Source organism: Phodopus roborovskii, unplaced genomic scaffold (assembly GCF_943737965.1).
Source record: "Phodopus roborovskii unplaced genomic scaffold, PHOROB, whole genome shotgun sequence".
Classification (NCBI taxonomy): domain Eukaryota; kingdom Metazoa; phylum Chordata; class Mammalia; order Rodentia; family Cricetidae; genus Phodopus; species Phodopus roborovskii.
Genome location: NW_026126436.1, coordinates 3,593,462 through 3,616,068, shown reverse-complemented (window position 1 = coordinate 3,616,068; position 22,607 = coordinate 3,593,462). Strand labels below are relative to the sequence as shown.

General features: G+C 41.1%; 1 protein-coding gene across 1 annotated transcript; it reads right to left on the bottom strand.

The window, feature by feature from the left end:
* Nucleotides 1-70: 70 nt before the first annotated feature.
* Srsf12 (serine and arginine rich splicing factor 12) lies at nucleotides 71-17,420 on the bottom strand. The gene is made up of 5 exons (XM_051187497.1): nucleotides 17,233-17,420; nucleotides 8,508-8,612; nucleotides 6,627-6,730; nucleotides 6,312-6,453; nucleotides 71-1,006 (listed from the first exon to the last, which is right to left on the bottom strand). Exons 1-5 carry the CDS (start codon nucleotides 17,295-17,297, stop codon nucleotides 640-642), a joined length of 783 nt encoding a protein of 260 aa, XP_051043454.1. The 5' UTR covers nucleotides 17,298-17,420; the 3' UTR covers nucleotides 71-639.
* Nucleotides 17,421-22,607: the final 5,187 nt, after the last annotated feature.

The following is a 22,607-nucleotide window of genomic DNA, read 5'->3' as shown; positions in this document are numbered from 1 at the left end:
TTGTTTTCATATTTTAAGCAAACATGGATATCATTTCATGCCATCTGGTCTATGCAGTTGCATTAAAAAAAAAAAAAAACAATGAAATGTTCTTTGAGTTGTCTTTTGAACAGTTACAGAATCTCTATATAAATTTTATCTTTTGAGATTTTGGATTGCTGTAATTTGAACTAATATCCACCAAGAATTGGCCAAACTTCAAGAGAAGTCACAAGAAAGACATAAATGTCAAACAGTTTAAGTCTGGCCTATGCACTTACATATAGTCACAGTTACTTTTTATGTGAAAAATGCTTTAAAGTAAAAAATATTTTTGTAAAGGTATTATTGATAACATTTAACATCTAAGTAGAATTTCTGTATTGGTTCCATTTTTCCTGTTTCCTTTGGGAAGTAACCCCTTGCTACAATGTGAAGAAAATACAGCCTATACAAGGGAGACACTGTACACACAATCATTTGTGGATAAGCCCTTAAATCAAGATCAATTGTTTATTAATCAAAGTTAGGGCAATTTTATTCCTTCCACATGCCTGAAGCAACTAACACCAGTCACATGTCTATAAGCCTTGAAGAACTTTAATCACAACGAGGTCTAGTAACTTGGAGCAGAGCTGTGGCTCCTCTGGAAGTTGCTGTTCACCAACTGTTTTTATGATGATAGCTCCGAGATCTGGAATGTGACCGAAAATGAGAATGCTTTGCTGTCTGTGTCTTGGTTCCGGAGCTGGTGTACCCTCTGGGAGACTTGCATGGGGATCTTGCTATTGTGTCACAGTGTCGTCCATGTGATCTTGATTTTGCTCCTGAGCCAATCTGCTTTTGAGGTGAGCGTGAATGTGATTTTTCCATTGTCTTGGGCCTTTTTGGTAAGGACTTGGATCTTGACCGTCCCCTAGATCCAGAATTCCTTCTTGGTGTTCTTGACTGCCTTGCTGAGGTAGACTGCCTTGGTAGTGATTTGGAGCGAGACTTGGACTGACTGTAAGATCTCCTGTGTCGAGACCTGGAAGCATGTGTAACATTAGAGCACGTACTTTATACAAGATGGCAGGTTAAGAGACAGTGCTTCCTGACATGCTTCACATCACACTGAATATGTGCTATGGCTTAAATATGAAATATACCCTACAGGGGCTGTCAGAGTGGCTCAGTGGTCAAAGGCACTTGCTGCTCTTCCAGGGGATGTGGTTTGAGTCCTAGCACCCACACGGTCAGCACACACAACTGTTTGTACCCGCAGTTCCAGGGGATCTGGCACCTTCTGAAAATACTACATTCATGTGAGGCACAGGCATACATGCAAGTAAAAGTCCCATACTGATAAAATAGAAAAGAAAAAGAAAAATATCTTCCCCAGACACAAGTATTAGCAGTCTGATTGACAGCCAGTGGTCTTAAGGGATGTGACTAGATTCTGAGGGCTCTGACCTAATCAGTGGGTTAGTCCCTTGATGGACTGACTCAGTGTATGGTGTCATCAGGAGATGTAAGATGTCATCAGAAGGTAAGCCTTTCTTGAATGTAGTGTATCCCTGGGAGTGCCTTGAAAGCTGTTTCTTTCTTTCCTTTTTGGTCTTTTGAAACAAGGTTTCTTTGTGTAGCTCTGGCTATCCTGGAACTTGCTTTGTAGACCAGACTTGCCTCCTGAGTGCTGGGATTAAAGGCATGTGCCACCACTGCCTGGCAACAACTGTTTCTAATCACCTGCTCTTTCCTCCAGTCTTATGGTTTGCCATGAATCGAGAAGCCTGCACCATAAGGTCACTGGGCATGATAGTCTGCCTCACCTCAGGCCCACAGCAATGGATTTAGCTTCCTGTGGGCTGGACCCTCTGAAACTCTTAGCAAGATAAATTTCTCCTTCCTAAGTTCTTCTTGGGGGTATTTGTCATAATGATGGGAAGTCTGACTAACACATTGTGTTTTAATATTTTAATAGATTAATGACAAGATGCTTTTTTCTTTTTCTTTCTTTTTTTTTTTTTTTTTCAGCACTGGGGTTGTAACCCTGGGCTCTTGTGGAATATTATTTTAAGGTGTGTTACATTTGTTTATACTGTGCGCCATCTGTTTAATGATACAAAGATGTGTTGCATTCTCTTATGTTGCATTTGTTTAACTCTGTGAAGCTGTGTTACTTTGTTTAAAACACTGATTGGTCTAATAAGGAGTTGAACAGCCAATAGCTAGGCAGGAGAGAGAAATAGGTAGGGCAGGAGAAATCTAGGGAAGGGAGTGAGGAATGAGAAAAGGAGAAGGAGAGAAGGACACCAGGGGCCAGCCATCCAGTCACACAGCCAGCCACAGAGTAAGAAGGAAAGAAAGATATATATAGAATAAACAAAGGTAAAAAGCCCTGAGGCATGTAGTAAGATAGTTACTTTGTCTCCTTCTGTGGAGCTGACCACGGGGGGTGGAGCCATGGGCGGAAGTGACCTGTGGAAGGAGGACCGAGGAAGAGCCAGGAACACTCTCTGGCTGGCCAGACTCGGACAGGAGAGCATCGAGTGGAATTTGTCTAGGTTGTAAGTTATTTCTCCCTGAATAAACATCTATTCGGCCTATTTATCCTGATTCTTATTTAACCGCAATAGAGGCAAACCACAGTTAAAGAGAAAGGGATAATTTAAGTTAGAAAAGTTGGCTAGAAACAAACCAAGCTAAGGCTGGGCATTCATAAGTAAGCATAAGTCTCCATTGGGTAGCTGGGTGGTGGGCCCCCAAATAGTAAAACATAAAGAACAAAACAAAGCCCTACACAGGGTATTGTGTTTGCTAGGCAAATATACCAAACCATACCTCCATCCCTAAAAGAAATAATTCTAATTTTATTATTCATGCTTTTGGTTCAAACATAAGTAACAAGTCTGTAATATCCGTTGCATTAGAATATATGTTCCAAATATTTTTACTTTGCGACCCTATATGTTCTGTATTGTTAAATTGGGTTAAGCATTCTCTGTCTCTCTCTGCTTTCTGAGACAGAGTCTTACTGTGCAATCCAGCCAATCTTAAATTTATGATTATCCTGTCCCATACCCAAGTGCTAGAATTACAGACATGCAACCCAACACCCAGCTGGATTAAACAACTTAACAGGAATAAAAATCAGAAGAAAAACAAAAAAAAAACCCTCCTCACAATATTTATAATCTGAAAGCATTAGAGAACAACCAACATAAGCAAAACTTGAGTTACAAGCCTCAGAGTTCAAAGCCACAAAAACGGCTGAGACTTAAGAGGCAAACATCCCATAAATGAGGGCATTGTAGACCAAAACCTCCTAGAACCTGCCCACAAATCCTCCTGAAGTAAATGGTTGTCTTTATTTTAAATTGTGAGTGTGTGGGGGGGGGGTTGTGTGTGTTGGTGGGATCGGTGGCACCCATGTGTAAGCATGCAGAGGCTAAAGGAGGGCATCAGGTGGCTTTGCCTATTACCCAAGGGTTATTAGCTTTCTTCAAATTCTTAATGCATAGGATGTGACCCCAAGAGATTAGCAGAAATGAAATTCAAGAACTGAATTTAAAATTTAAAAGACAGAGACTGAAATTTAGGCTGCTAAAAGGTCAAAGGTGTCAGGTAACAGCCTAGGTGTTTCTCTCTCTCTCTCTCTCTCTCTCTCTCTCTCTCTCTCTCTCTCTCTCTCTCTCTCTCTGTGTGTGTGTGTGTGTGTGTGTGTAACAAGGGAATTGCATACATTTAGCAAGTGCTGCCTCTGAGTTTTACCAGTAGCTCTTTTTTTTTTTTTTTTTTTTTTTTTTTGTAATTTTAATTTTGACACAATGTCTCACTAAGTTGCCAAGACAGCCTTGAACTCATGATTCTCCTGATGATTCATCCTGAGTGTGTGCCGGCTCATGCTCCATATTGTGCTAATGTGGGTGTTCATGCATGTAGGGCCAGATGTAGACACTGGGTCTCCTTTGTTTATTTGGCTTTTTGGTTGTTTTTTTTTTTTTTTTTTTTTTTTGGAAACAGTGTTTCTCTGTGTTTCTTTGCCTGTCCTGGAACTCACTCTGTAGGCCAGGCTGACCTGGAACCCAAAAAGATCCTCCTGCCTCTGCCTCTGGAGTGCTGGGATTAATAGCATGTGCCACCACTGCCCACCTTGACACTGGGCATCTTACTCTATTTTCCACTTTATTTTTGAGATAGGGTCTCTCACTGAATCCAGCTCTCACTAATTCGCTGAACTTGCTGAACAGCAAGCTCCAGGGAAATGCCTGTCTCTACTTCCTCTAGTGCTGGGGTTACAGATACAGGCAACAAGCTCCAGCTTTTGCATAGTGCTTGGGGGTCCAAACTCAAGATTCTCATGCTTGCATGGTAGGCACTTTACCAACAGAGTCACCAACCTAACTCTATCATACAACTGTTCTCTCTCTCTCTCTCTCTCTCTCTCTCTCTCTCTCTCTCTCTCTGTCTGTGTGTGTGTGTGTGTGTGTGTGTGTGTGTGTGTGTGTGTGTTCAGCTTTGGACACATGTGGCCCTGGCTAGTGTGGCAGTCTTTATGTAGCTGAGGGTGGCCTCAAATTCAGGAGCCTCCTCCCTCTATCTTTCAATTATTACCACATCCAGCTATTTGGATTCTACTTTAGGATCAGAATTCACTTTAAAATTCCACATGCCTGTAAAAAAGTTAAAGCACTGAGCCATAAATACTTAAGAGAGTTTAGGCTTGACAATCTAGTTCCAATGACTATTTCAGCAGCATCACTATTAAATTTCCACTGTGATTACTATTTTTCTAATAAAATAGATACTGATTCCTAAATAGAAAAAAAAGGTAACTTGCAGAAGTCTTTTCTTAAGAAATTCACTATTTTTTTGGTCTCATTTCTATAATATAATCATAGCTGGAATTGATTCTTAATAATAATCATAACACATTATCAATTTATAAGATTAAATTGCATTTGAGAAACAGAGGCAAGCTGTTCTCTGAGCTTAAGGCCAGACTGGTCTACAGATCCAGTTCCAGGACAGTCAGGGACACACAGAGAAACTCTGCTTTGAAAATCAAAACAAAAAAGAATAAATTGATTTAATTTTAGTCAACCTCCATCCTTTCACAAACAACTGTATTATAGTTTTTGAGTTTATTCTTCTTCAGAATCAAGATTAGGAATTATTGGGTTCATTTAGGAAAATTTTACTTATCTAAAATTCTCAACCTTCTTTGTTGAGTACATATTATTTTATGTATTTATTTTGAGATAAGGTCTGTGTGTATTGCCCCAACTGCCTTAATGCTGGGGCTTAAGATCCTGCTTATTCTATTCTTGAGTACTGGGGCTACAGAGTATGTTTTTCCCACTTTGTGGAGGAGGGGGTATATATTATCTTTCTTCTTTTTGGTGTGAACCTTTTAAAGAGGCGGAGACATCTAAATATGCATGAGTTAGTCCGACTTTGAATTCTAGATCTTCCTGCTTCTACCTCCCAAATGCTGGGATTACAGGTATGTACCACTATGGCCAATTTCATAGTATCGATATATTTAAAAAGTATCACATCCCCTGATACTTAAGACAATTACTGAAAAGTCATGGAATATATCCAATGAATCCCAAGTTGAACAACAATAAATGATGTATATCTGTAATCCCAGTACTTGGGAGGTTGAAGCAGGAAGACCATCTCAAATTTGAGCCCAACCTGGGAGAAATAGTGTGTTCAAGGCAAGCTTGGATTGTATAGCACCTTTAAAAAGTTAGGAGACAATGATGCCCATCTGTAAACTCAGGGATAGGGGGTGTGGTGGGGTAGAGAAATGTAGGTTCCAGTTCACTAGCTAGTCAGCCTAGCCTCCAGGATGAGCTTCACATTAAGTGATAGACCCCGTTGCCAAAAACTAAGGAGTGATCAAGAAAGACAGCCAATATAAACCTCTAACCATACACAATGTGCAACCACATGCATACATGTGCACACACAGACATAAGCATGTACTTAAAACACACAACCAAATAACAACAAGACCCTGTCTAAAGCTAAAACTTTTTTTTTTTTTTTAAAAAAAAAAAGGGTGGTGGTGGTGCTGGGAAGACAGCCTCAGTGCATGTGTACAGGTATAGTAGAGTACCTGCCAGCCTGTGCCAGGTCCTGAGTTCAACCCCACTGTCCAGGAAAACACAGAACCAATATACGATAGAGAACAGCATCATTTTCACAGAAGCTTGTTTGTGCATAGTAAACAAAATCATCATTTAAGTCGCCCCTGCACCCGTAATTCTTCAAAACGTTTCCCAGAAAAAGTAGGAAATTGAACTGCACTGTTGTTTCCGGTTGCTTCCAGTACTCACTCTTTCAGGCTGTCTGACCGCCTCCTGTCTCTTCCCCATGATGAACTTCGACTTCGAGATCTCCTCTGGCTGGGGCTTCTGGATCTCCTGTGGTCACTTGGGGAGCGCAGGTGCCGCTCTTTTGACTTCATCTGGCCTGGTGCTAGAACATGAAGGACAAGGCTTCTAACAGTTCACTACCTGAAAACCACGGGAGCTGCCACTCTGTCGGTATCATTTTCTGAAGAACTTTAAATAACATGCTACTGTTGCCGACACTCTGTAACAGTAACAGTCCTGCCAAGTAACTGAGATCTAATGATCATTTACACTTACTTTTTCGATCACCTTGTGCAAACTGTATTTCAATTTGCCGGCCACATACCCACTTCCTATTGAGGTTATAAAGTGCATCTTCAGCATCTCGAACATCTTCAAACATGATCAGCTGTTAAGGACACTTTGGACATAAGATGGTCAGTAAAAGTATTTCAGTTATTATTTATATGTGAAATTAAATTGACAAGAAGACCAAATTCTGGCTCCAATATGAATAACGAGAAAAGCTTTTATATTTTATTATGAAAACAAATGCCCTCTTGTGATTTAGAAATATGAATATAAAAATAGAACAGTAGATACAATTAGCACAATTTGAAATGTGGGAAAAGAATTAATCTCAAATTAGCTGGCATTATAAAATAAACTATTTAGGGTTTATTGTCCCCCCCCAACCCATTTCAGAGAAAGGACCCATTAGGGTTTTCACTGAAAATATCAGCATGTAGAAACTTTTATTTTGCAAGTAAAAGTACTCTATCAGTAAAAGTCTACTTATGAAGTTTAGGAGAAATGACTCATTATAAACAAAACTGTAACAATAAAAGTAAGCTAACATAAAGGACTACTTTGGTTCTTTTAGGGCAGTGCCCACCTTTGAACCTACTACTTACAACAGTCTCCCCTTTGTGTTATTACTGGGATGTAAGTATGAAATAACAGGAAACAGGTCTCAAAGAAGCCTGGGAAATGGCTGAGTGCCTATTAACATATGAAAGTGGACACTGGCTGCCAGGCTCTCAGCATTGCATTACATGTTCCAGAGTCATCCTGGCTGGCATACCCTACCCCCTACTCTAACCAGTCCCTGAGCTTCCCTTCCGGTCCCCCAGCTTTCTTCCCTATGTAAGACACCAATTTTGGATATATGCTCTCTTGGGCCTCTTGGGTCCTACCCCTGATCCCCATGGTCCAGTTCAGCCTGGGCCCTTCCAGATGCCTCTGGTTGTCTTTTCTCTCATATCTACAAGGAATTTTTTTTTCTCAAACGTATCTAGGAGCAGTCATGTCTGTTTTTCATTCAAAAACAATCCATGACCATCTGGAATCACATATACTGATTTGAAATGCTCCACTAAATTTCCTTACCTAAGCATATGGTCCCAAGCCTTACTTTAATGGACAGTAGGTGTGTAAAATGGAAATAGCTGTATTTTAGGAAGTTATTTACTCTCTCTCTCTCTCTCTCTCTCTCTCTCTCTCTCTCTCTCTCTCTCTCTCTCGTTTTGTAGTTTGTAGTTTGGCTGGCCTGAAGCTCCATATATAGAACAGGCTGTCCTTGAACCAACAGAGATCCCTCTGCTTCCCAAGCTAGGACTTAAGGTATGAGCCACCATGCTGGGCCTTATTACTAGTTTTCTTAAAATAGCAAATAAACAAGCTCAACTAATGCATACAAAAGGAGGCTGGCAATGACCTCAATGACACTGGCTCTTGAACATTGACATCTACATTTTAGAACTTGCAGGGTAGACTTGATCAGAGATGTAGAACCAATAAAATCAGACTTGGATTTGACTCCAGAACTCTAAATAAATACAGGAAAGCCAAAGTCTCAAAGACTAATCCATCTTTTGCTCCATAAAGGCCTCATTCTTCCAGGTTTCACACCTGTGTCTACCCTCCTCTTTACTCTGTGCTTGAACTTGGATGCCTTTTGCCATGCTGCTAGGCTTATGGTTGGAGTCTAGCTAATAAGTGGAACCAAGCTGGGGGTGGGGAAGCCATTGCCAGCTACTGTGGACGGTTTAAGATTCACTGAGATAAAGAAACAAACACATTAGATAATATTGATCTAATAACATACACTCCTAAATACATATATGTTCAAGCACATGTATGAAGTGTGTTGGCATGCATACATGAAATAAAGGATATTGAACATAAGCGAATCCTCTGGGGCGGCGAGTGTAGAAGTCAAGTGGAATGTAAACATCTACTATGGGGCCGTATCGACCAAATTCTCGGCGTAAATCCTCAGGCCTGGAGTGTTACAGAAACAAGGCAAATAAATATAAATAGCTGGAATATACACTTTGCTACAGAAACCCAACTGAAATTTCAAAACAAAGTGTATTTTTGGGCCCATTGAGGAGGTTCAGCTTATTTGGTAAAGACATATGTACTAAGCCTAAAGACCTGAGTTCAAAACTATAAACCCACATTGTGAAAAGAGAACCATCTCCTGCAAGTTGTCTTTTAATCTTCAAGCATGGAGAGAGATGAAGAGGAACAGAACACAGAGAGAGGCCCACACACCAATGAAAGTTAAAAAAAAAAAATGAAAAAGAGTGTATTGTCTAAACTCCATTTCTAAAACAGTTTCTGGTAACAATTATCCATATGCCTTTCTTTTGTGGGGTGGGGAAAATAAGACTTGCTATGTAGACCAGGCTATCCTTGAACTCAATCCTTCTGCCTCTGCCCCCCAAGTGCTAGGACTGCAGGTTGCACCATTATGCCTAGCTTCTTTGAAAGGAAAACAAAACAAAACCACTCTCAGTCCTCTCTCTCTTAGAGACCCTAATTCAGGGAGCCTGGATTAGGGACCCAGGAGTCTGCATTTTCACAAGCATTTCAGATGTTGTTAAACTTAGTTTCAAAAGAGCTGGCCTGGGACATCCACCCTGGATGGGTGGTCACAAGACTGGGTGGTTTCATTTAAGAATACCTTCACTTGCCTGCCTCTGATACCAGCACTGGGAAGGCAGAGGCAGCCAGATCTCTGTGAGCTCCAGGACAATCAGCGCTGTTACACAGAGAAACCCTGTCTCAACACCAGCCCCCACTACATTCACTTTATCACTATAACTTCATGTTTATTTCAGTTTTGTTTTCAAAATGTAAGAGTTAGAATCTAAAGCAGTCTCAGAATCATTTCTTGGATTTTTAACAACAACAACAAAAATCTGTGTTTTCCCATGTACTCCAAAGTAACTGCTTTATTCTTATATTTGATGTTATTTTGAGTCTCCTGTATGTCTTCTACCATTAAAGGCATGGGGCTTACTTGAGAAAAAGATAGGAGGGGAGGGGAGAGAGAGAGAGAGAGAGAGAGAGAGAGAGAGAGAGAGAGAGAGAGAGAGAGAGAGAGCAGCCAGAGGCATCTGGAAGAGTTCAGGGCAGAGAGGGAACGCAGATGGACATGGCCAGGGCTATCTGGGAGAGGGAAGAATTGCAGGGACAGAGGACAGAGAAGAGTGAGAGGATCGGGGACAGAGTATAGAGAGAACATAGCAGGGTGGCAGGAAAACAAGTAGCTTTGGGGAGGGAAGCATGTGAGCTAGAGGGAATCTGCAGCTGGAGAAATCCTCCTATAGTCCAGGCTCAGCTTATTTCTGGATATTTGGACTGCTTTTTAGAGTTTGGAGAACTGGAGTTCCCTTTGAAGTTGACAATAGCATCATCTGTCTTTGTGGAGCTACAGTTTAACTGCAGGCACAACAGGGCTAGCTGACAATCACACACACAAGAAGCTGTTCATTTGAGGATGATTTAATTCCCACCACTGTGGTTGTTTACAGTTTAGTCTGTCTGTAATGTAATGCTAGCAAGTGATGAAGATGGGACCACACACATGTCTGTCATTAATCACCATAGCACACGGCCGGCCCTAGGGAGTTCACAGTGGCTCAGCCTTAAGTTCTAGTTTAAAGCATGGCTCTAAAGAAAGAAGAATGCTTCAAAACAATGCAGGGAGGGGGGACTCCAAGGTAACTGCACAGCTCCTGGCTCCAGAGAATGGAAGCTGTTAGAATACAGCTGGGTGCAAGACAGACAGAAGAGCTTCCAGTGCAGAGCTGCAGAAGGAGACGTGATATGTTCAGAAAGCCTGTGGGCAGGCAAATGTGTAGTGATATTTTGTTTGTGTTTTAACAACTAAAGCTTGCCTGAAAATCAGAGTGCAAAGTTAGCCACAGAGACCAGGCAGTGGTAGCACACACCTTTAATCCCAGCTCTCGGGAGGTGGAGACAGGAGTATGGCTGGATGGAGACAGAGAATATAAGGCAGGGGGAGGAGGAGGAGAGAGACAGACAGACAGACAGAGAGAGAGAGAGACAGAGACAGAGACAGAGACAGTCTAGGCAGAAGGCAGTCTGAGGAGCAGTACAGTGTGAGGACAGGATCGCCCCTTTGGTCAGAGCATGATAGAAGTCTTTAGTGACTGGCTTTGCTTCTCTGATCTTCAGCTTTAAACCTAGTATCTGTTTCTGGGTTTTTATTAATAGTAACAATTGGAATTCATGCTACACGAGTGAAATCAACTATTTCTTCTCAAGACTAGATAATAATGTCTGATGTTTAATTAAATTTGTAAATTTTAATTTAAATATCATTGCCTGTTTGTATGTATGATGTGAGTCCGTGAGTCTGGGCCTAAACTGCCAGGCATGTGAAGGTCAGAAGACATTTAAGAGTTAGTTCTCCTGTTTCACTGTGGGATCTGGCGATCAAACACTGGTTTTCAGGATTGCACATGGAATGCCTTTTCCTGATAAGCTATTTTGATGGCACAATATATCAGTAATTAAGGCTAGAGATGAGGATCTAGGAGCTATTTTATAAAGATTCAGTTAACATCAACTAGGCATCCACTATATGCCCCAGGAAGCGTCTAGTTTATGATATACTTTATTTAATGTTGCTTGGCTGCCTTCTCAAATAGTCTGATAGTGTGACAATGTCTTCTTTTCTTTCACCTCTTCAGAAGGTATGAGTCTTAAAAAAAAAACAAAAACAGAAACAAAACAAAACAAACAAACAAAACTGGCTTTTGTCCCCTGAATGCCAGCCATGCTATCCACAGCATTAACCAAAGACCATGGGGCATCCCATCATGAAACCTGGAGTGACCTCAAGACTGAAAACCAAGTATCATTCAACTGGTTCACAACAAGTTGGGGAAACAGCAAGCAAACACTCAACAAGAGACCAGATATGCACACCAAGAAACACCTCAAACAACCTTATTCCAGATGCCTCCATCCCATGGCAAACACATGAACACCATGAACAACCGTGGCAGGAAGTCTCCTTCAAAAACCAGCACCCCCACTAGAGTATTCCCTGAGGCAAGTAACTTAGCTGATGCACAAGATAAGGACTTCAAAATAGCAGTTGTAAATAAGTTCAAGGACCTCAAAGGACATGTATAAATGCCTGAAGACCATGAACAAAACAGTTGAGAAAAAAAAAAAGAGCATAATTCAAGATATGAAAATAGAAGTTAAAAAAGAGGGAGAAATCTTTGAAGAAAAACCAAAGAGAAATAAGTTTTAAAAATTCAGCAAGCCAAACAATGAACTCAGTGGAAAATATCCCCAAAACATTGGATTAGAAGAGAGAACATCAAATCTTGAAGACAAGGTAAAAAGAAATGGGTCGCTTAATCAAGAAAATTCTAAATATAAAACAAAACAACTAAGACTAAATCCTGTCTCAAAAAAAAAAAAAAAAAAAAAAAAAAAAAACCCAAAACAAAACAAACAACTAAGAACAGAACATCCAGGAAATCTGGGACACTATTAAAAAAAAAAAAGATCAAATCTACAAATTATAGGTATAGAAGATGGAGAAGAAACTAGGTCAAAGGCAAAGAAAATATTTTTAATGAAATCATAAAAGAAACTTTACACAATCTAAAGAAGGAGGTGCCTATCAAGGTACAAGAAGTATATAGAACACCAAATAGAATCAGGTAAGAAACTCCCCACAACACATAATAACCAAAACACTAAATGTAAGAGAAAAAGATCAAATCACATATAAAGACAGGTCCATCAGAATTACAGTAATTTTTCTTTAAGATTTACTTTTATTTTCTGTGTAGAAGTGTTTTCCTTACATATATGTAGGTGCATTCCTTGTATGACTGGTGCATAGAGAAGCCAGAAGAGGGCTTTACAGTTCCTGAAACTGGAGTTACAGATGGTTGTGAGCCATCTCTTGGTGCTGGGAATTGAACTTAGGTCATTTGGGATAGAAGCCAGTGCTCTTAACTGGTGAGCTATCTCTCTAGTCACCAACACACTGATTAGTCAATGGAGAACATCAAACCAAGAAGGACCTGGACTGACGTTCTGCAAGTTCTGAAAGACAATGGATGCCAACCCAGCCTGCTATACTCAGCAAAATGAGGCATTGCAATTAAAGGAGAGATAAAATATTTCACGATAAAAACAGATTTAAGACATTTACACCCACTAAACAAGCTCTTCAGAGGATAATGGAGGGAATACCTTAGTCTGAAAGGAAGACTAAACACACTCAGGAAGGCACCAGGTGTCAGAAGTCAGAGAAAACAACACCACACTAACAAAACAAGAATTAATAAACATTGTTCAACAACAATTCTCACTATTAATGGTCCCAGTTTCCCAGTAAAAGCATACAGACTAACACTACCCATCTGTGTGCTGTCTCTAAGAAACACACCATGTAGAGCAGATAGAAAAAGGAATTCCCAAGCAAATGGAACCAGGAAGCAAGTATATTCTACTGTCTGACAAAACAGACTTCAACTCAAAACTCATGAGATGAGATAAGGAAGGATACTCCATACTCACTTAAGGAAAAGTCCACCAACTAAATATTCCAATCCTAAACATGTATGTATCAAAAACAGGGCAACCATTTCGTAAATTAGCTCTAAAATTACATATTGACTCTCACACAGTGGTGGTGGGTGACTTTAATACCCAACTCTCACTAATAAACAGGTCACCCAGACAAAAACTAAATGAAGACACTCTGGAGTTAAATTATATTATAAAGCAAGCATATCTAAAGTATCTACAGCACATTCACCCAAACACTAAAGAACACATAATCCTTTCAGCAGCTCATAGAACTTTCCCCAAAACTGACCATCTATTAAGACCAAGGCAAATCTCAACAAACAGGGAAACTTAAATACCATTCTGTAGTCCATCTGACCACAAAAGAATAAATGTATATGTATATCAACAACAATAGAAAGGTCAGAAAGTACACAAATCCGTGGAAACTCAATCAACACACTATTTAATGAAAATTGGTTCAAGGGAAAAATCACGGAAATTAAAAACTTCCCAGAATTAGGACTCAATGAAGGTAGTCCTAAGAGGAAAATTTTATTAAGTGCCTTCATCAGAAAGTTTGGGCATTCTTATATTAACAACTTAATGGTAAACTTGGAAGCTTTAAGAAAACAGAAAGAAACAACACTCAAAGTCAAAAAAAAGCTTTTCCATTAACATCAGGACCAGGTTAAGCATGTCTACTCTCTCCACTCCTGTTCAAAACAGGACTCAAAGCCTTGACCAAAGCAGTAAGACAAATGAAGAACATACAAGGAACACAAATAGGAAAAGAAGAAGTCAAAATATCCTTACTTGCAGATAATATGACTTTATACATATAAGATTCTAAACAATCCACAGGAAACCTCTACAGCTGATAAATGCATCTAATGAAGTAGCAGGATACAAATTAATGCATAAAGTTAGTAGCTTTCCTATATACAAACAACAAACACACTGAGAGAGAAATGAAGGAAACAGTGCCACTCACAAAAGCCTCAAAAAATATCTTTGGAGGACTGGAGAGATGCTCAGTGGTTAAGAGAACTTGTTCTTCCAGAGGACCTGGGTTCTATTCCCAGGAACCACATGGCAGCTCACAATTGTCCATAACTCCAGTTCCAGGGGATCTGATGTTTTCTTTGAGTTCCTTGGATATCAGGTATGCATATGGTGCTTAGACATACATGCAGGCAAAACACTTGTACTCATAAAATACAATATATAAACAAATCTTAAAAAATAAAAAAAACTTGAGATAAACTGAGTGATGGTGGTGCATCCTTTAATTCCAGTATTCAAGCAGATCTTTGAGTTCAAGGTCAGCTTGAATTCCAGACAGTCAGGGCTATAGAGAAACCCTGTTTCAACAAAACAAAACAAAAACCTTTGGATAAATCTAACTAAGGAAGTGAAAGACTTACATAATCAAAACTTTAAGAAATTGCAGAAAGAAATTGAGAAAGATACCAGAAGAAAAGACTTTCCATGCTTATGAAATGGTAAGCTAACATTGTGAAACGGTTATTCTATCAAAAGTCAACTACAGAATCAACACGATCCCCAGCACGATTCCTCACATAAACTGGAAAAAAAATCAAACTTTATATGGAAACATGCAAAACCTAGAATAATGTTTTTAAAATTTTTAAATTATTATTTTATGTGTATGGGTGTTTTGCCTGCATGTTGTCTCTTGATACAAAATAATCTCAGTTTTGATTACCTCCCCAGGGGTGGGCTAAAAAGTGATGAAGGAACAGAAACTAGAATGAGTAACTCTCAATTACTAGTCTCAGCACTCGGTGGAGGGTTACATGAAGACTTGCTCTTATTTGTTTTACTTTATGTCGCTGGGGACAGAACTCAAGGCCTCATGAACACAAGGCAAGCAATCTACTGCTGAGCTACACCCCCAACCCAGATGTGTTTTATTTAGTATGCACAATGTTTGAACATTATAGAAATATGAGATAACCAATGTTTTATAGCTTCCAAAACTACAAAAATGAGAATTCACATTATTCAACTGAATACACCTTTATTTAGTTATTGTGTGTGTGGATGTGGCTTATGTGAGGTGAGAAGACAACTTGAGGGGTTATTCTTTTTTCCACCACCATCTGGCTGAACTAGTTTGAAAACGCTGGCAATATTAAGTTGTAATAAGGCTTCATGAGTAAAGATGTCTGCCTGGAACCCTGAGGATCTGAGTTCTACCCCTGGGACCTACATGGTGGGGGGAAAAAAAGTAGCAACGTGACTTCCCCATTAGATGGTAAATGCTCATTTGCTGTAGTCCATACTTTCTATTAAGTCTTAGAAGCTGGCAGCTTCACTCACCTGGATTACTCTGCCTAGCTCTTGTGGCCATTAGAAGTGGAAATCTCTGAGGTTTCTTTTGTGAACATGCTGTGCTTAATGTTCCAGTTGTCTAAGTGTGAGGTTTTTTTCTTTTTTAAAGCCTATCCAAATGTTACATTTTGCTTCTCTGTGAAATAGTGTATTGATAAACAGGTCAGGAGAAGAACCATAAAACACAGACACCTTAAAATTCTATTGATTCGCTGTATATAGTTGTGACATATATATTTATAATGATCAAATCTGAAGTACTTAATATCTCTAAAAGTAAATTACTAGCTTAGTGGTGGCACACCGGTGATCCTAGTACTTGGAAGGGAGGGAGACTCAGTGGGATCAGAAGTTGGAGTTCATTTTAGCCTATGTAGGGGATTTGAGGCCAACTTGGGCTAGATACAGAGCCTTTCTTAACAAAATAAAACTTAAATCATGATTACTCCAGAAAACTCACAAAGAGAGAGAGAGAGAGAGAGAGAGAGAGAAGCGCTGGCTGAATAGGGTTGTGGCTGTTTAGGTCTGGCAACTCCTTAAAACCCTTGAACTAGAACTTTTCCTCAAGTGGACAAGATTGTAGAACTAGAGAGCAGACTAAGTAAAAGTAAGGTGTCTATTAATGTCCCCCTCCCATTCCCTCTGGCTCTTGTTAAGGGAAAAGTGCTATATGAAGGGGGGCAGTTCTTGTTTGTTTGTTTGATAATTTTTTTAAAATTTAAATTTGAAACAAGCTTGTTTTACAGGTCAATTGCAGTTACTGCACCCTCCCATCCTCCCCTGTTCCTCCCCACAAACCTCCATTCCATCCTATTTCTGTTCCCCAGGGAGCAGACTTGAAAAGGGGCAGTTCTAAAGCTGTATGCTTGTCATCATCTAGACAGAATTTTCAAAGAGGGCTTGAGGGGATAGACTCCCAGGATTGAAACTGCCTACTAACCATGATGAATGATAAAAGAGTGTTTCCAGCACTCAAAGGAAAACATATACACCAAGTTGATTATATACATACATACATACATATACATATATACACATACATACATATATACATATATATACATATATACATATATACACACACATATATACATACACACACACACACACACACACACACACACACACACACACATATATATATATATATATATATATATATATATATATTTGAGATAGGGTTTCTCTAGGGTTTCCTCTGTGTAACAACTTTGGCTGTCCTGGAACTTGTTTGTAGACCAGGCTGGCCTTGTATATTACATTTGGGCCGTAAGCACTGTCTGAACAGCGCAGAGGAAATTGCAAGGCCTAGGGTGCAAATCCTGAGATGAGATAGCCCCAGTTCCTCCGGAAGGTTAGTGGGCGGCGTCAGCAGGACGCAGTGACAACAGGGCCAGCATTGCCACCACAGCCCGCCAAGGCCCGCACCTGGACACCCGGCCAGCATCCTGTCATCATGACAGCACCCCAACACCTGGTCACCTCTTATTCCGGTACTCCGACACCTGTCCAGCACTCCAATACCAGGCCAGCACCCTAACACTCGACTGGTACCCCCCAGACAGCCTGCAACCTGGCACCGGGGAACCCGGCCTGCATCCGACAGCCAGACAGCCCACAGCCCAGCCTGCACCCAGACACCCCGCCGCCCCAGCACGAACTCCCGCGGGGTCCTGTCTTGGCTCACCTGGTGGCGTCAGCGACGTTCCTGACGAACAGGGAGGTGTTGGGGGGTCTGGTGTAGCGAGACATGCCTCTGGCCGCCCCGCTCCCAGCTGCCCGCCGCGCCCCCTCCCGGGCCGGCCGCGCAGCCGCAGATGCGGGCGGGGGGCGCGGGGCCTGAGCTGCCGCGCAAGCATCGACCTGGCCATTGCCTTGGACGCTGGAGAACAGACCCAATACCCGCCCATCCAGGCCAGGAGACATACCTTACCCAAGGAGCCCCAGAGGAGATCCCGGGCAGGGCTTCGACGCGAAAGTGTCATGAGCGAGGGACAGGACCCCTATTGAGGGTGTGCAAGCTTAGCCTCAGGGTTTCCCTGGGGAGATAGACTCTGTCCTCAGAGGAGAACAAAAGTACACTCCCGAGTAGGGAAGAACAGCTATAAACTGGCAACAAACTGGGTAAGCATCAAAGAAACTCAGACAGGAGGTCTTTTGTTTGTTTGCTTGTTTGCATTTTTGTAACAAGGTCTCAGGCCTAGAATCCTTTATGTATTGTGGCTCCACACCAGACTCCAGCTGGACTTAATAATAGCAAAGTTCAGAGTACTTTATATTGGTTACCTGGGCTGCTGTAGCAAATGCAAGACATTTTGTGGCTTCATGAAATTCATCCACGGGCTGGGCCCGTGGGCGGTGCGGTTTAGCTCAGTTGGCGGAGTGTTTGCCTAGCATGCAGGAGGAACACTGTTCCAGTATCTTATAAAACAGGAATGGTGGTGGCACCTGTAATCCAGTGCTGGGGTAGGTGATGGTAGAAGGGTCAAAGGTCATCATCTCCTGCAGAAGGAATTTGAGGCCAGCCTGGGCTAAGTGAGACATGTTCTCACTGATAATTGCATATATATATACATATACATACATACATACATACATACATACATACATATATATATATATATATCCTTTCAGTTTCCAGACATGTTCTGAAGCAGCTAAGTATCTTTTTCAATACAACGGCATTCTGTTTGAGGGCCTACAGCAGGACTACTTTCAAGTGTAGACAACTCAGTAATCTTACAGCGGGGTGGGGGCTGGAGAGATGGGTCAGCAGTTCTGAGTGCTTGCTGCTTTTGCAGTGGGCCCAGGTTCTGCTTCCAGTGTCCACATGGTAGCTTACAGAGTCCTTAGCTTCAGTTCTAGGGTATCCAACACCCTCTTCTGGCCTCTGTGGGCACAAAGCACACATGCCATGCACATACATACAGGTGGGCAAAACACTTCTACACATAAAATAAAAATAATAATTTGAAAAAAGGAATACTGCACTAAACTTGGCTAGTGTCTTATCCAGAAGTGTTGGGTAATTGATGAAGCTGTGTTTTATCATTCTTTTGATGTTTTATGGTACTCCTAAAGGTCCAAACTAAAAACCCTTCCTGTCCAAGATTTTTAAAAAAAAATCACATTTACCAAAATTCTAGGCTTTATAAGCAAAAGTACTGATTTATCAAATCATGTCTTCAAGGCATGAAATGACACTTGTCAGGGAGTATAGTAAGTCTAGTGACTGGGGAGATGCCTCAGTAGATAAAGAGTACTTGCTGTATAAACATGAGGGCCTGAATTAGAATTTCCAGCACCCCTGTGTTTGGGTGTGTATGTGTGGGGGGGAAACTAGGTATAGCCACATACCGGTGACCCCAGCATGGTGAGGACAAAAGCTCACTGGGCAGCAAGGCCTGCAAAAATGGAGAGGTCCAAATCTTCAGGTTTAATGAGCAACTCCATCTTCGGAGAGGTAGAGGTAGAGTAGAAGATGGCCTACAGCCTCTCTGGCCTCTGCACAAGCACACATCACACACATCACATACATACATGACCCCTCCCATTCAATTACAAACATTTTAAATTAAAAGAATAAAATGTTAGTCTAGAGTGATAGTGTGCCTAGGGACATCTCTCCTGTGGAGGACATACGATTTTGTGGATCTCTTTGCCCATCCTCACCTTCAAGTCTCTGAATAAAACGATTTGACTTGAAAATTTGTATTCTATTTTCTCCCAAAAACAGGACTTATATTTTTAAATATTTTAAGAAACTCTTGTGTCTTTTCTCATGTAGACACTATAATTATTTTGCTTTTCCACCTTGGAGACAGGGTCTCAATATGTAGCATGGGCTGGTCTGGTACTCACTGATGTAGCTCCAGTTAAGCTTGAACTTACAGCAATTCTCCTGTATCAGCCTCTGTAGCACTGGAATTACAGGCATGCACCACCATACCTTTCTGTGTCATTTAGGGAAAAAAAAGTTAAAAACTTATAATTGAGCTAGGTGTAGTGGCACACACATTTGATCTCAGAACTTGGGAGGCAGAGGCAGGTGTAGCTCTGTGAGTTTGAGGCCAGCCTGATCTACAAAGCAAGTTTCAGGACAGCCAGGGCTATTATACAGAGAAACTCTGTCTTGAAAAACCAAAAACCAGCCAACCAAACAAACTCAAAACTTGTAACTGAAATCAACACAGAGCTGGAGATATAGCTCAGTATGGCAAGGCACTTGCCTACTGTGTATGAGACCTTGGGTTTGCATACCAGCACAGTTATAATAACACGAGGAAGAGGAGGAGAGAAAGAGGAGGAAGAGGAGGAGGAGGGGGAGGAGGAGGAGGAGGAGGAGGAGGAGGAAGAAGAAGAAGAAGAAGAAGAAGAAGAAGAAGAAGAAGAAGAAGAAGTTACAGATCTGCAAAGAGTATTGTAAAAAGAATAAAGTCACAACCCCTTTCAACTGTTATAGCTTGTCTTAATGAACAAATAGTTTTTTCCTTTTTTCTTGAGATAGGGATTCTCTGTGTAGTCCCAGCTGTCCTGGAACTCCCTCTGCAGAGGTTGGCCTCAAACTCAGAAACTGGTCTGCCTCTGCCTCCTGAGTGCTCAGATTAAAGGCATGTGCTACCACCTCCCAGCTGGACAAATTCTTAAATCATTGTGTATGTTCTATTGAAAGTAGATGGTGGCTGGTAAGATGCCTCAGTAGGTAAAGGTGCTTACCACCAAACCTGTAACTTGGTTTAGATTCCAAGGGCCTACATGGTGGGAGGAGAGAAAAGACTCCAACAGTTGTTCTCTTCCCTTCACATGTATACATAACACAAATCAATCAAAAATAGTTACAATATTGAAAAAGAAAGAAAACAAAGGTACACAGGAAATTATATCTGATGTTTGTAGGACTTGTCTCTGGTGAGCTAAGAGCAGTGGTTGTCATTTTCTAAATGTAGGATGTAGCTAAGGCCTTTCTGATCATTCTGTTTGCCCGCCTATACTGCCACTTCAGAGAACCTCTCCTAAATAGTACAAGAGAAAGCAACTCTCTGATTTCTTTTTGTTGTTGTTGAGACAATTGTAAGGAGTATGTTTTTTCCACCCGCCGCCGCTGGTCTTGTCCCGCTGCCGCGCCAGCTCCAAATAACACACAGAGACTCTGTATTAGATATAATTCTGTTGGCCAGGTACTAGTTTCTTATCGGCTAGCTCTGTCTTAAGTATTAACCCATTTCTGCTGATCTATGTATTTCTCTTACCGGGGAGCCGGCCGGCATTCTGCTTTCTCCAGACTCTCCATCTTGACTCTCCCTCTACTTCCCCTTTCCTCCTTGTCTCCTAGTCTCTCCTATCTTCCTTTCCTATTGGCCAACAATGCTTTATTCATTAACCAGTATGAGAAACATATACAGAATGACATCTCCCATCAGACAATATCTCAATCGGTACTCCATGCTACCCTGGAACTCACTATGTAGTACAGCCTGGCTTTGAACTCATGGCAACCCCCCTACTTCAGGCTCCAAGTATTAGAATTATAGTCCATAAGTCACTATGTGTTGTGTGACACTATTTCTAGGGTGTGTGAACAAATGTCTACTCACAACAAAGTATAGATCTCACCAAAGTTCATTTGAATGGATGTGTTTATAAGGGTTAACTACAGGGATATGGGGGAGGGGTTACTTACAGGAATGACTCAAAGACAATTGTGGCACCAAGGTCCAATCTGGTATCTGTAACAGCTCAGAAAAGCTGGGAATTATCTCACTGAGAAACTTACAAGTAACCAAACAACTTGGAGAGTATCTTCCGTGCAACTCAGCTGGTCTGAATCTCTTCCGGGGACTTAGCTTGTCTGAAAGTGTCTCTCAGCAGTCTTATATGTGCTTGAGGAGGGAGAATCTTTGTGTATCAAGTTAGTTTCAGGAACTTCCTGAAGCATTTGAATTGTCCACCCCCTGAAATTAAGAAGCTTGCTATATAGCTCAGGCTGGCATTGTATCTAGCTTTGGCTTTGAGTGTCCTAGTGGAGAACTATAACTAATTAAGAAATTAAGCTGTGCTTGGGCCTGTGTGCATGACTTGAAGCCTGTGTGGTAATTTAAAGGGTTAATGTTGCAGCTCCCCAGCAGGTGGCCTTAACTCTCCTCTGGCAAGAGCTGCCACAAGCTACCTCAACAGGGTCATAACCAGGAAGTGGAAGGTGATGGGGAAACTTGGGTTTTGTTTGCTGGTTTTGTTTTTACTGCTGTATTTGATTGGTGCAGTACTAGGGACCGAGCCTGGGGTTTATGACTGCCAGTCAAATGCTCTATGACAAACCACACCCCCAGAAGATAGATTTATATAGGATGAATTATAAATCTCCCCCCTCTATTATCCCACACTTTTATAAAACACCATTTTATATACTTTAGTTGGAGAACATGTGATTGCCTCCTAATATGAATTTAATACTTAAACAATGTGTAGGAAATATGTAAAAGCTCATTCTCTGGTAACCTAAGTAGGAGGGGTAAGTTATCTCTTTCAGAAGTCAGTATGTTCCCTAATGTGAATCTATATCTTGAATGTGTTGGGTGTGGGCGTTTCTTCATTTGCCAATTTTTAGGGTTGATTACTGTATTCAAAGTGACAGATGCTTCTAGCTGTCTGGGGGTTCTTATCTTTTCTTCCAGTTTTCTGCTTTGTTCATCTCTACTTGCCCATCTGCTTACCAAGACCTGTTCTAGAAGCCACACTACACATCCAAAGAGATTATATCTGTCAACCTCCCTTGCCGAGGTGTCAGCATGACTGTGTTCTGACCAAATACTTATAAACAGAAATGCTCCACAAGGATGGTATCCGAAAGGGATTTTATTCAGCTTTTGTCCCATTGCCTGGAGTTTGTATGGATAGCTGGAATGCTGGAGTATATTGGACTCAAAAGGGTTTCTTGAGGAAGAAATCACAGCAGAATGGAAGTATACTAACTGATGGCGGTGAACTTGTAGCTAACACTAGACATCTTTTATGTGGAATTCTATCTTATTAAATTATGTGTTATTTTGAGTAATTGCTGCTGAA

Coding starts and splice junctions, on each gene's coding strand:
- Srsf12 (XM_051187497.1), bottom strand. CDS start 17,297: ATGTCTCGCTACACCAGACCCCCCAACACCTCCCTGTTCGTCAGGAAC. Junction 8,613..17,232: donor AACGTCGCTGACGCCACCAG/GTGAGCCAAGAC, acceptor GTAACACTCCAG/GCCTGAGGATTTACGCCGAG. Junction 6,731..8,507: donor AGAGGATTCGCTTATGTTCA/ATATCCTTTATT, acceptor ACAGCTGATCAT/GTTTGAAGATGTTCGAGATG.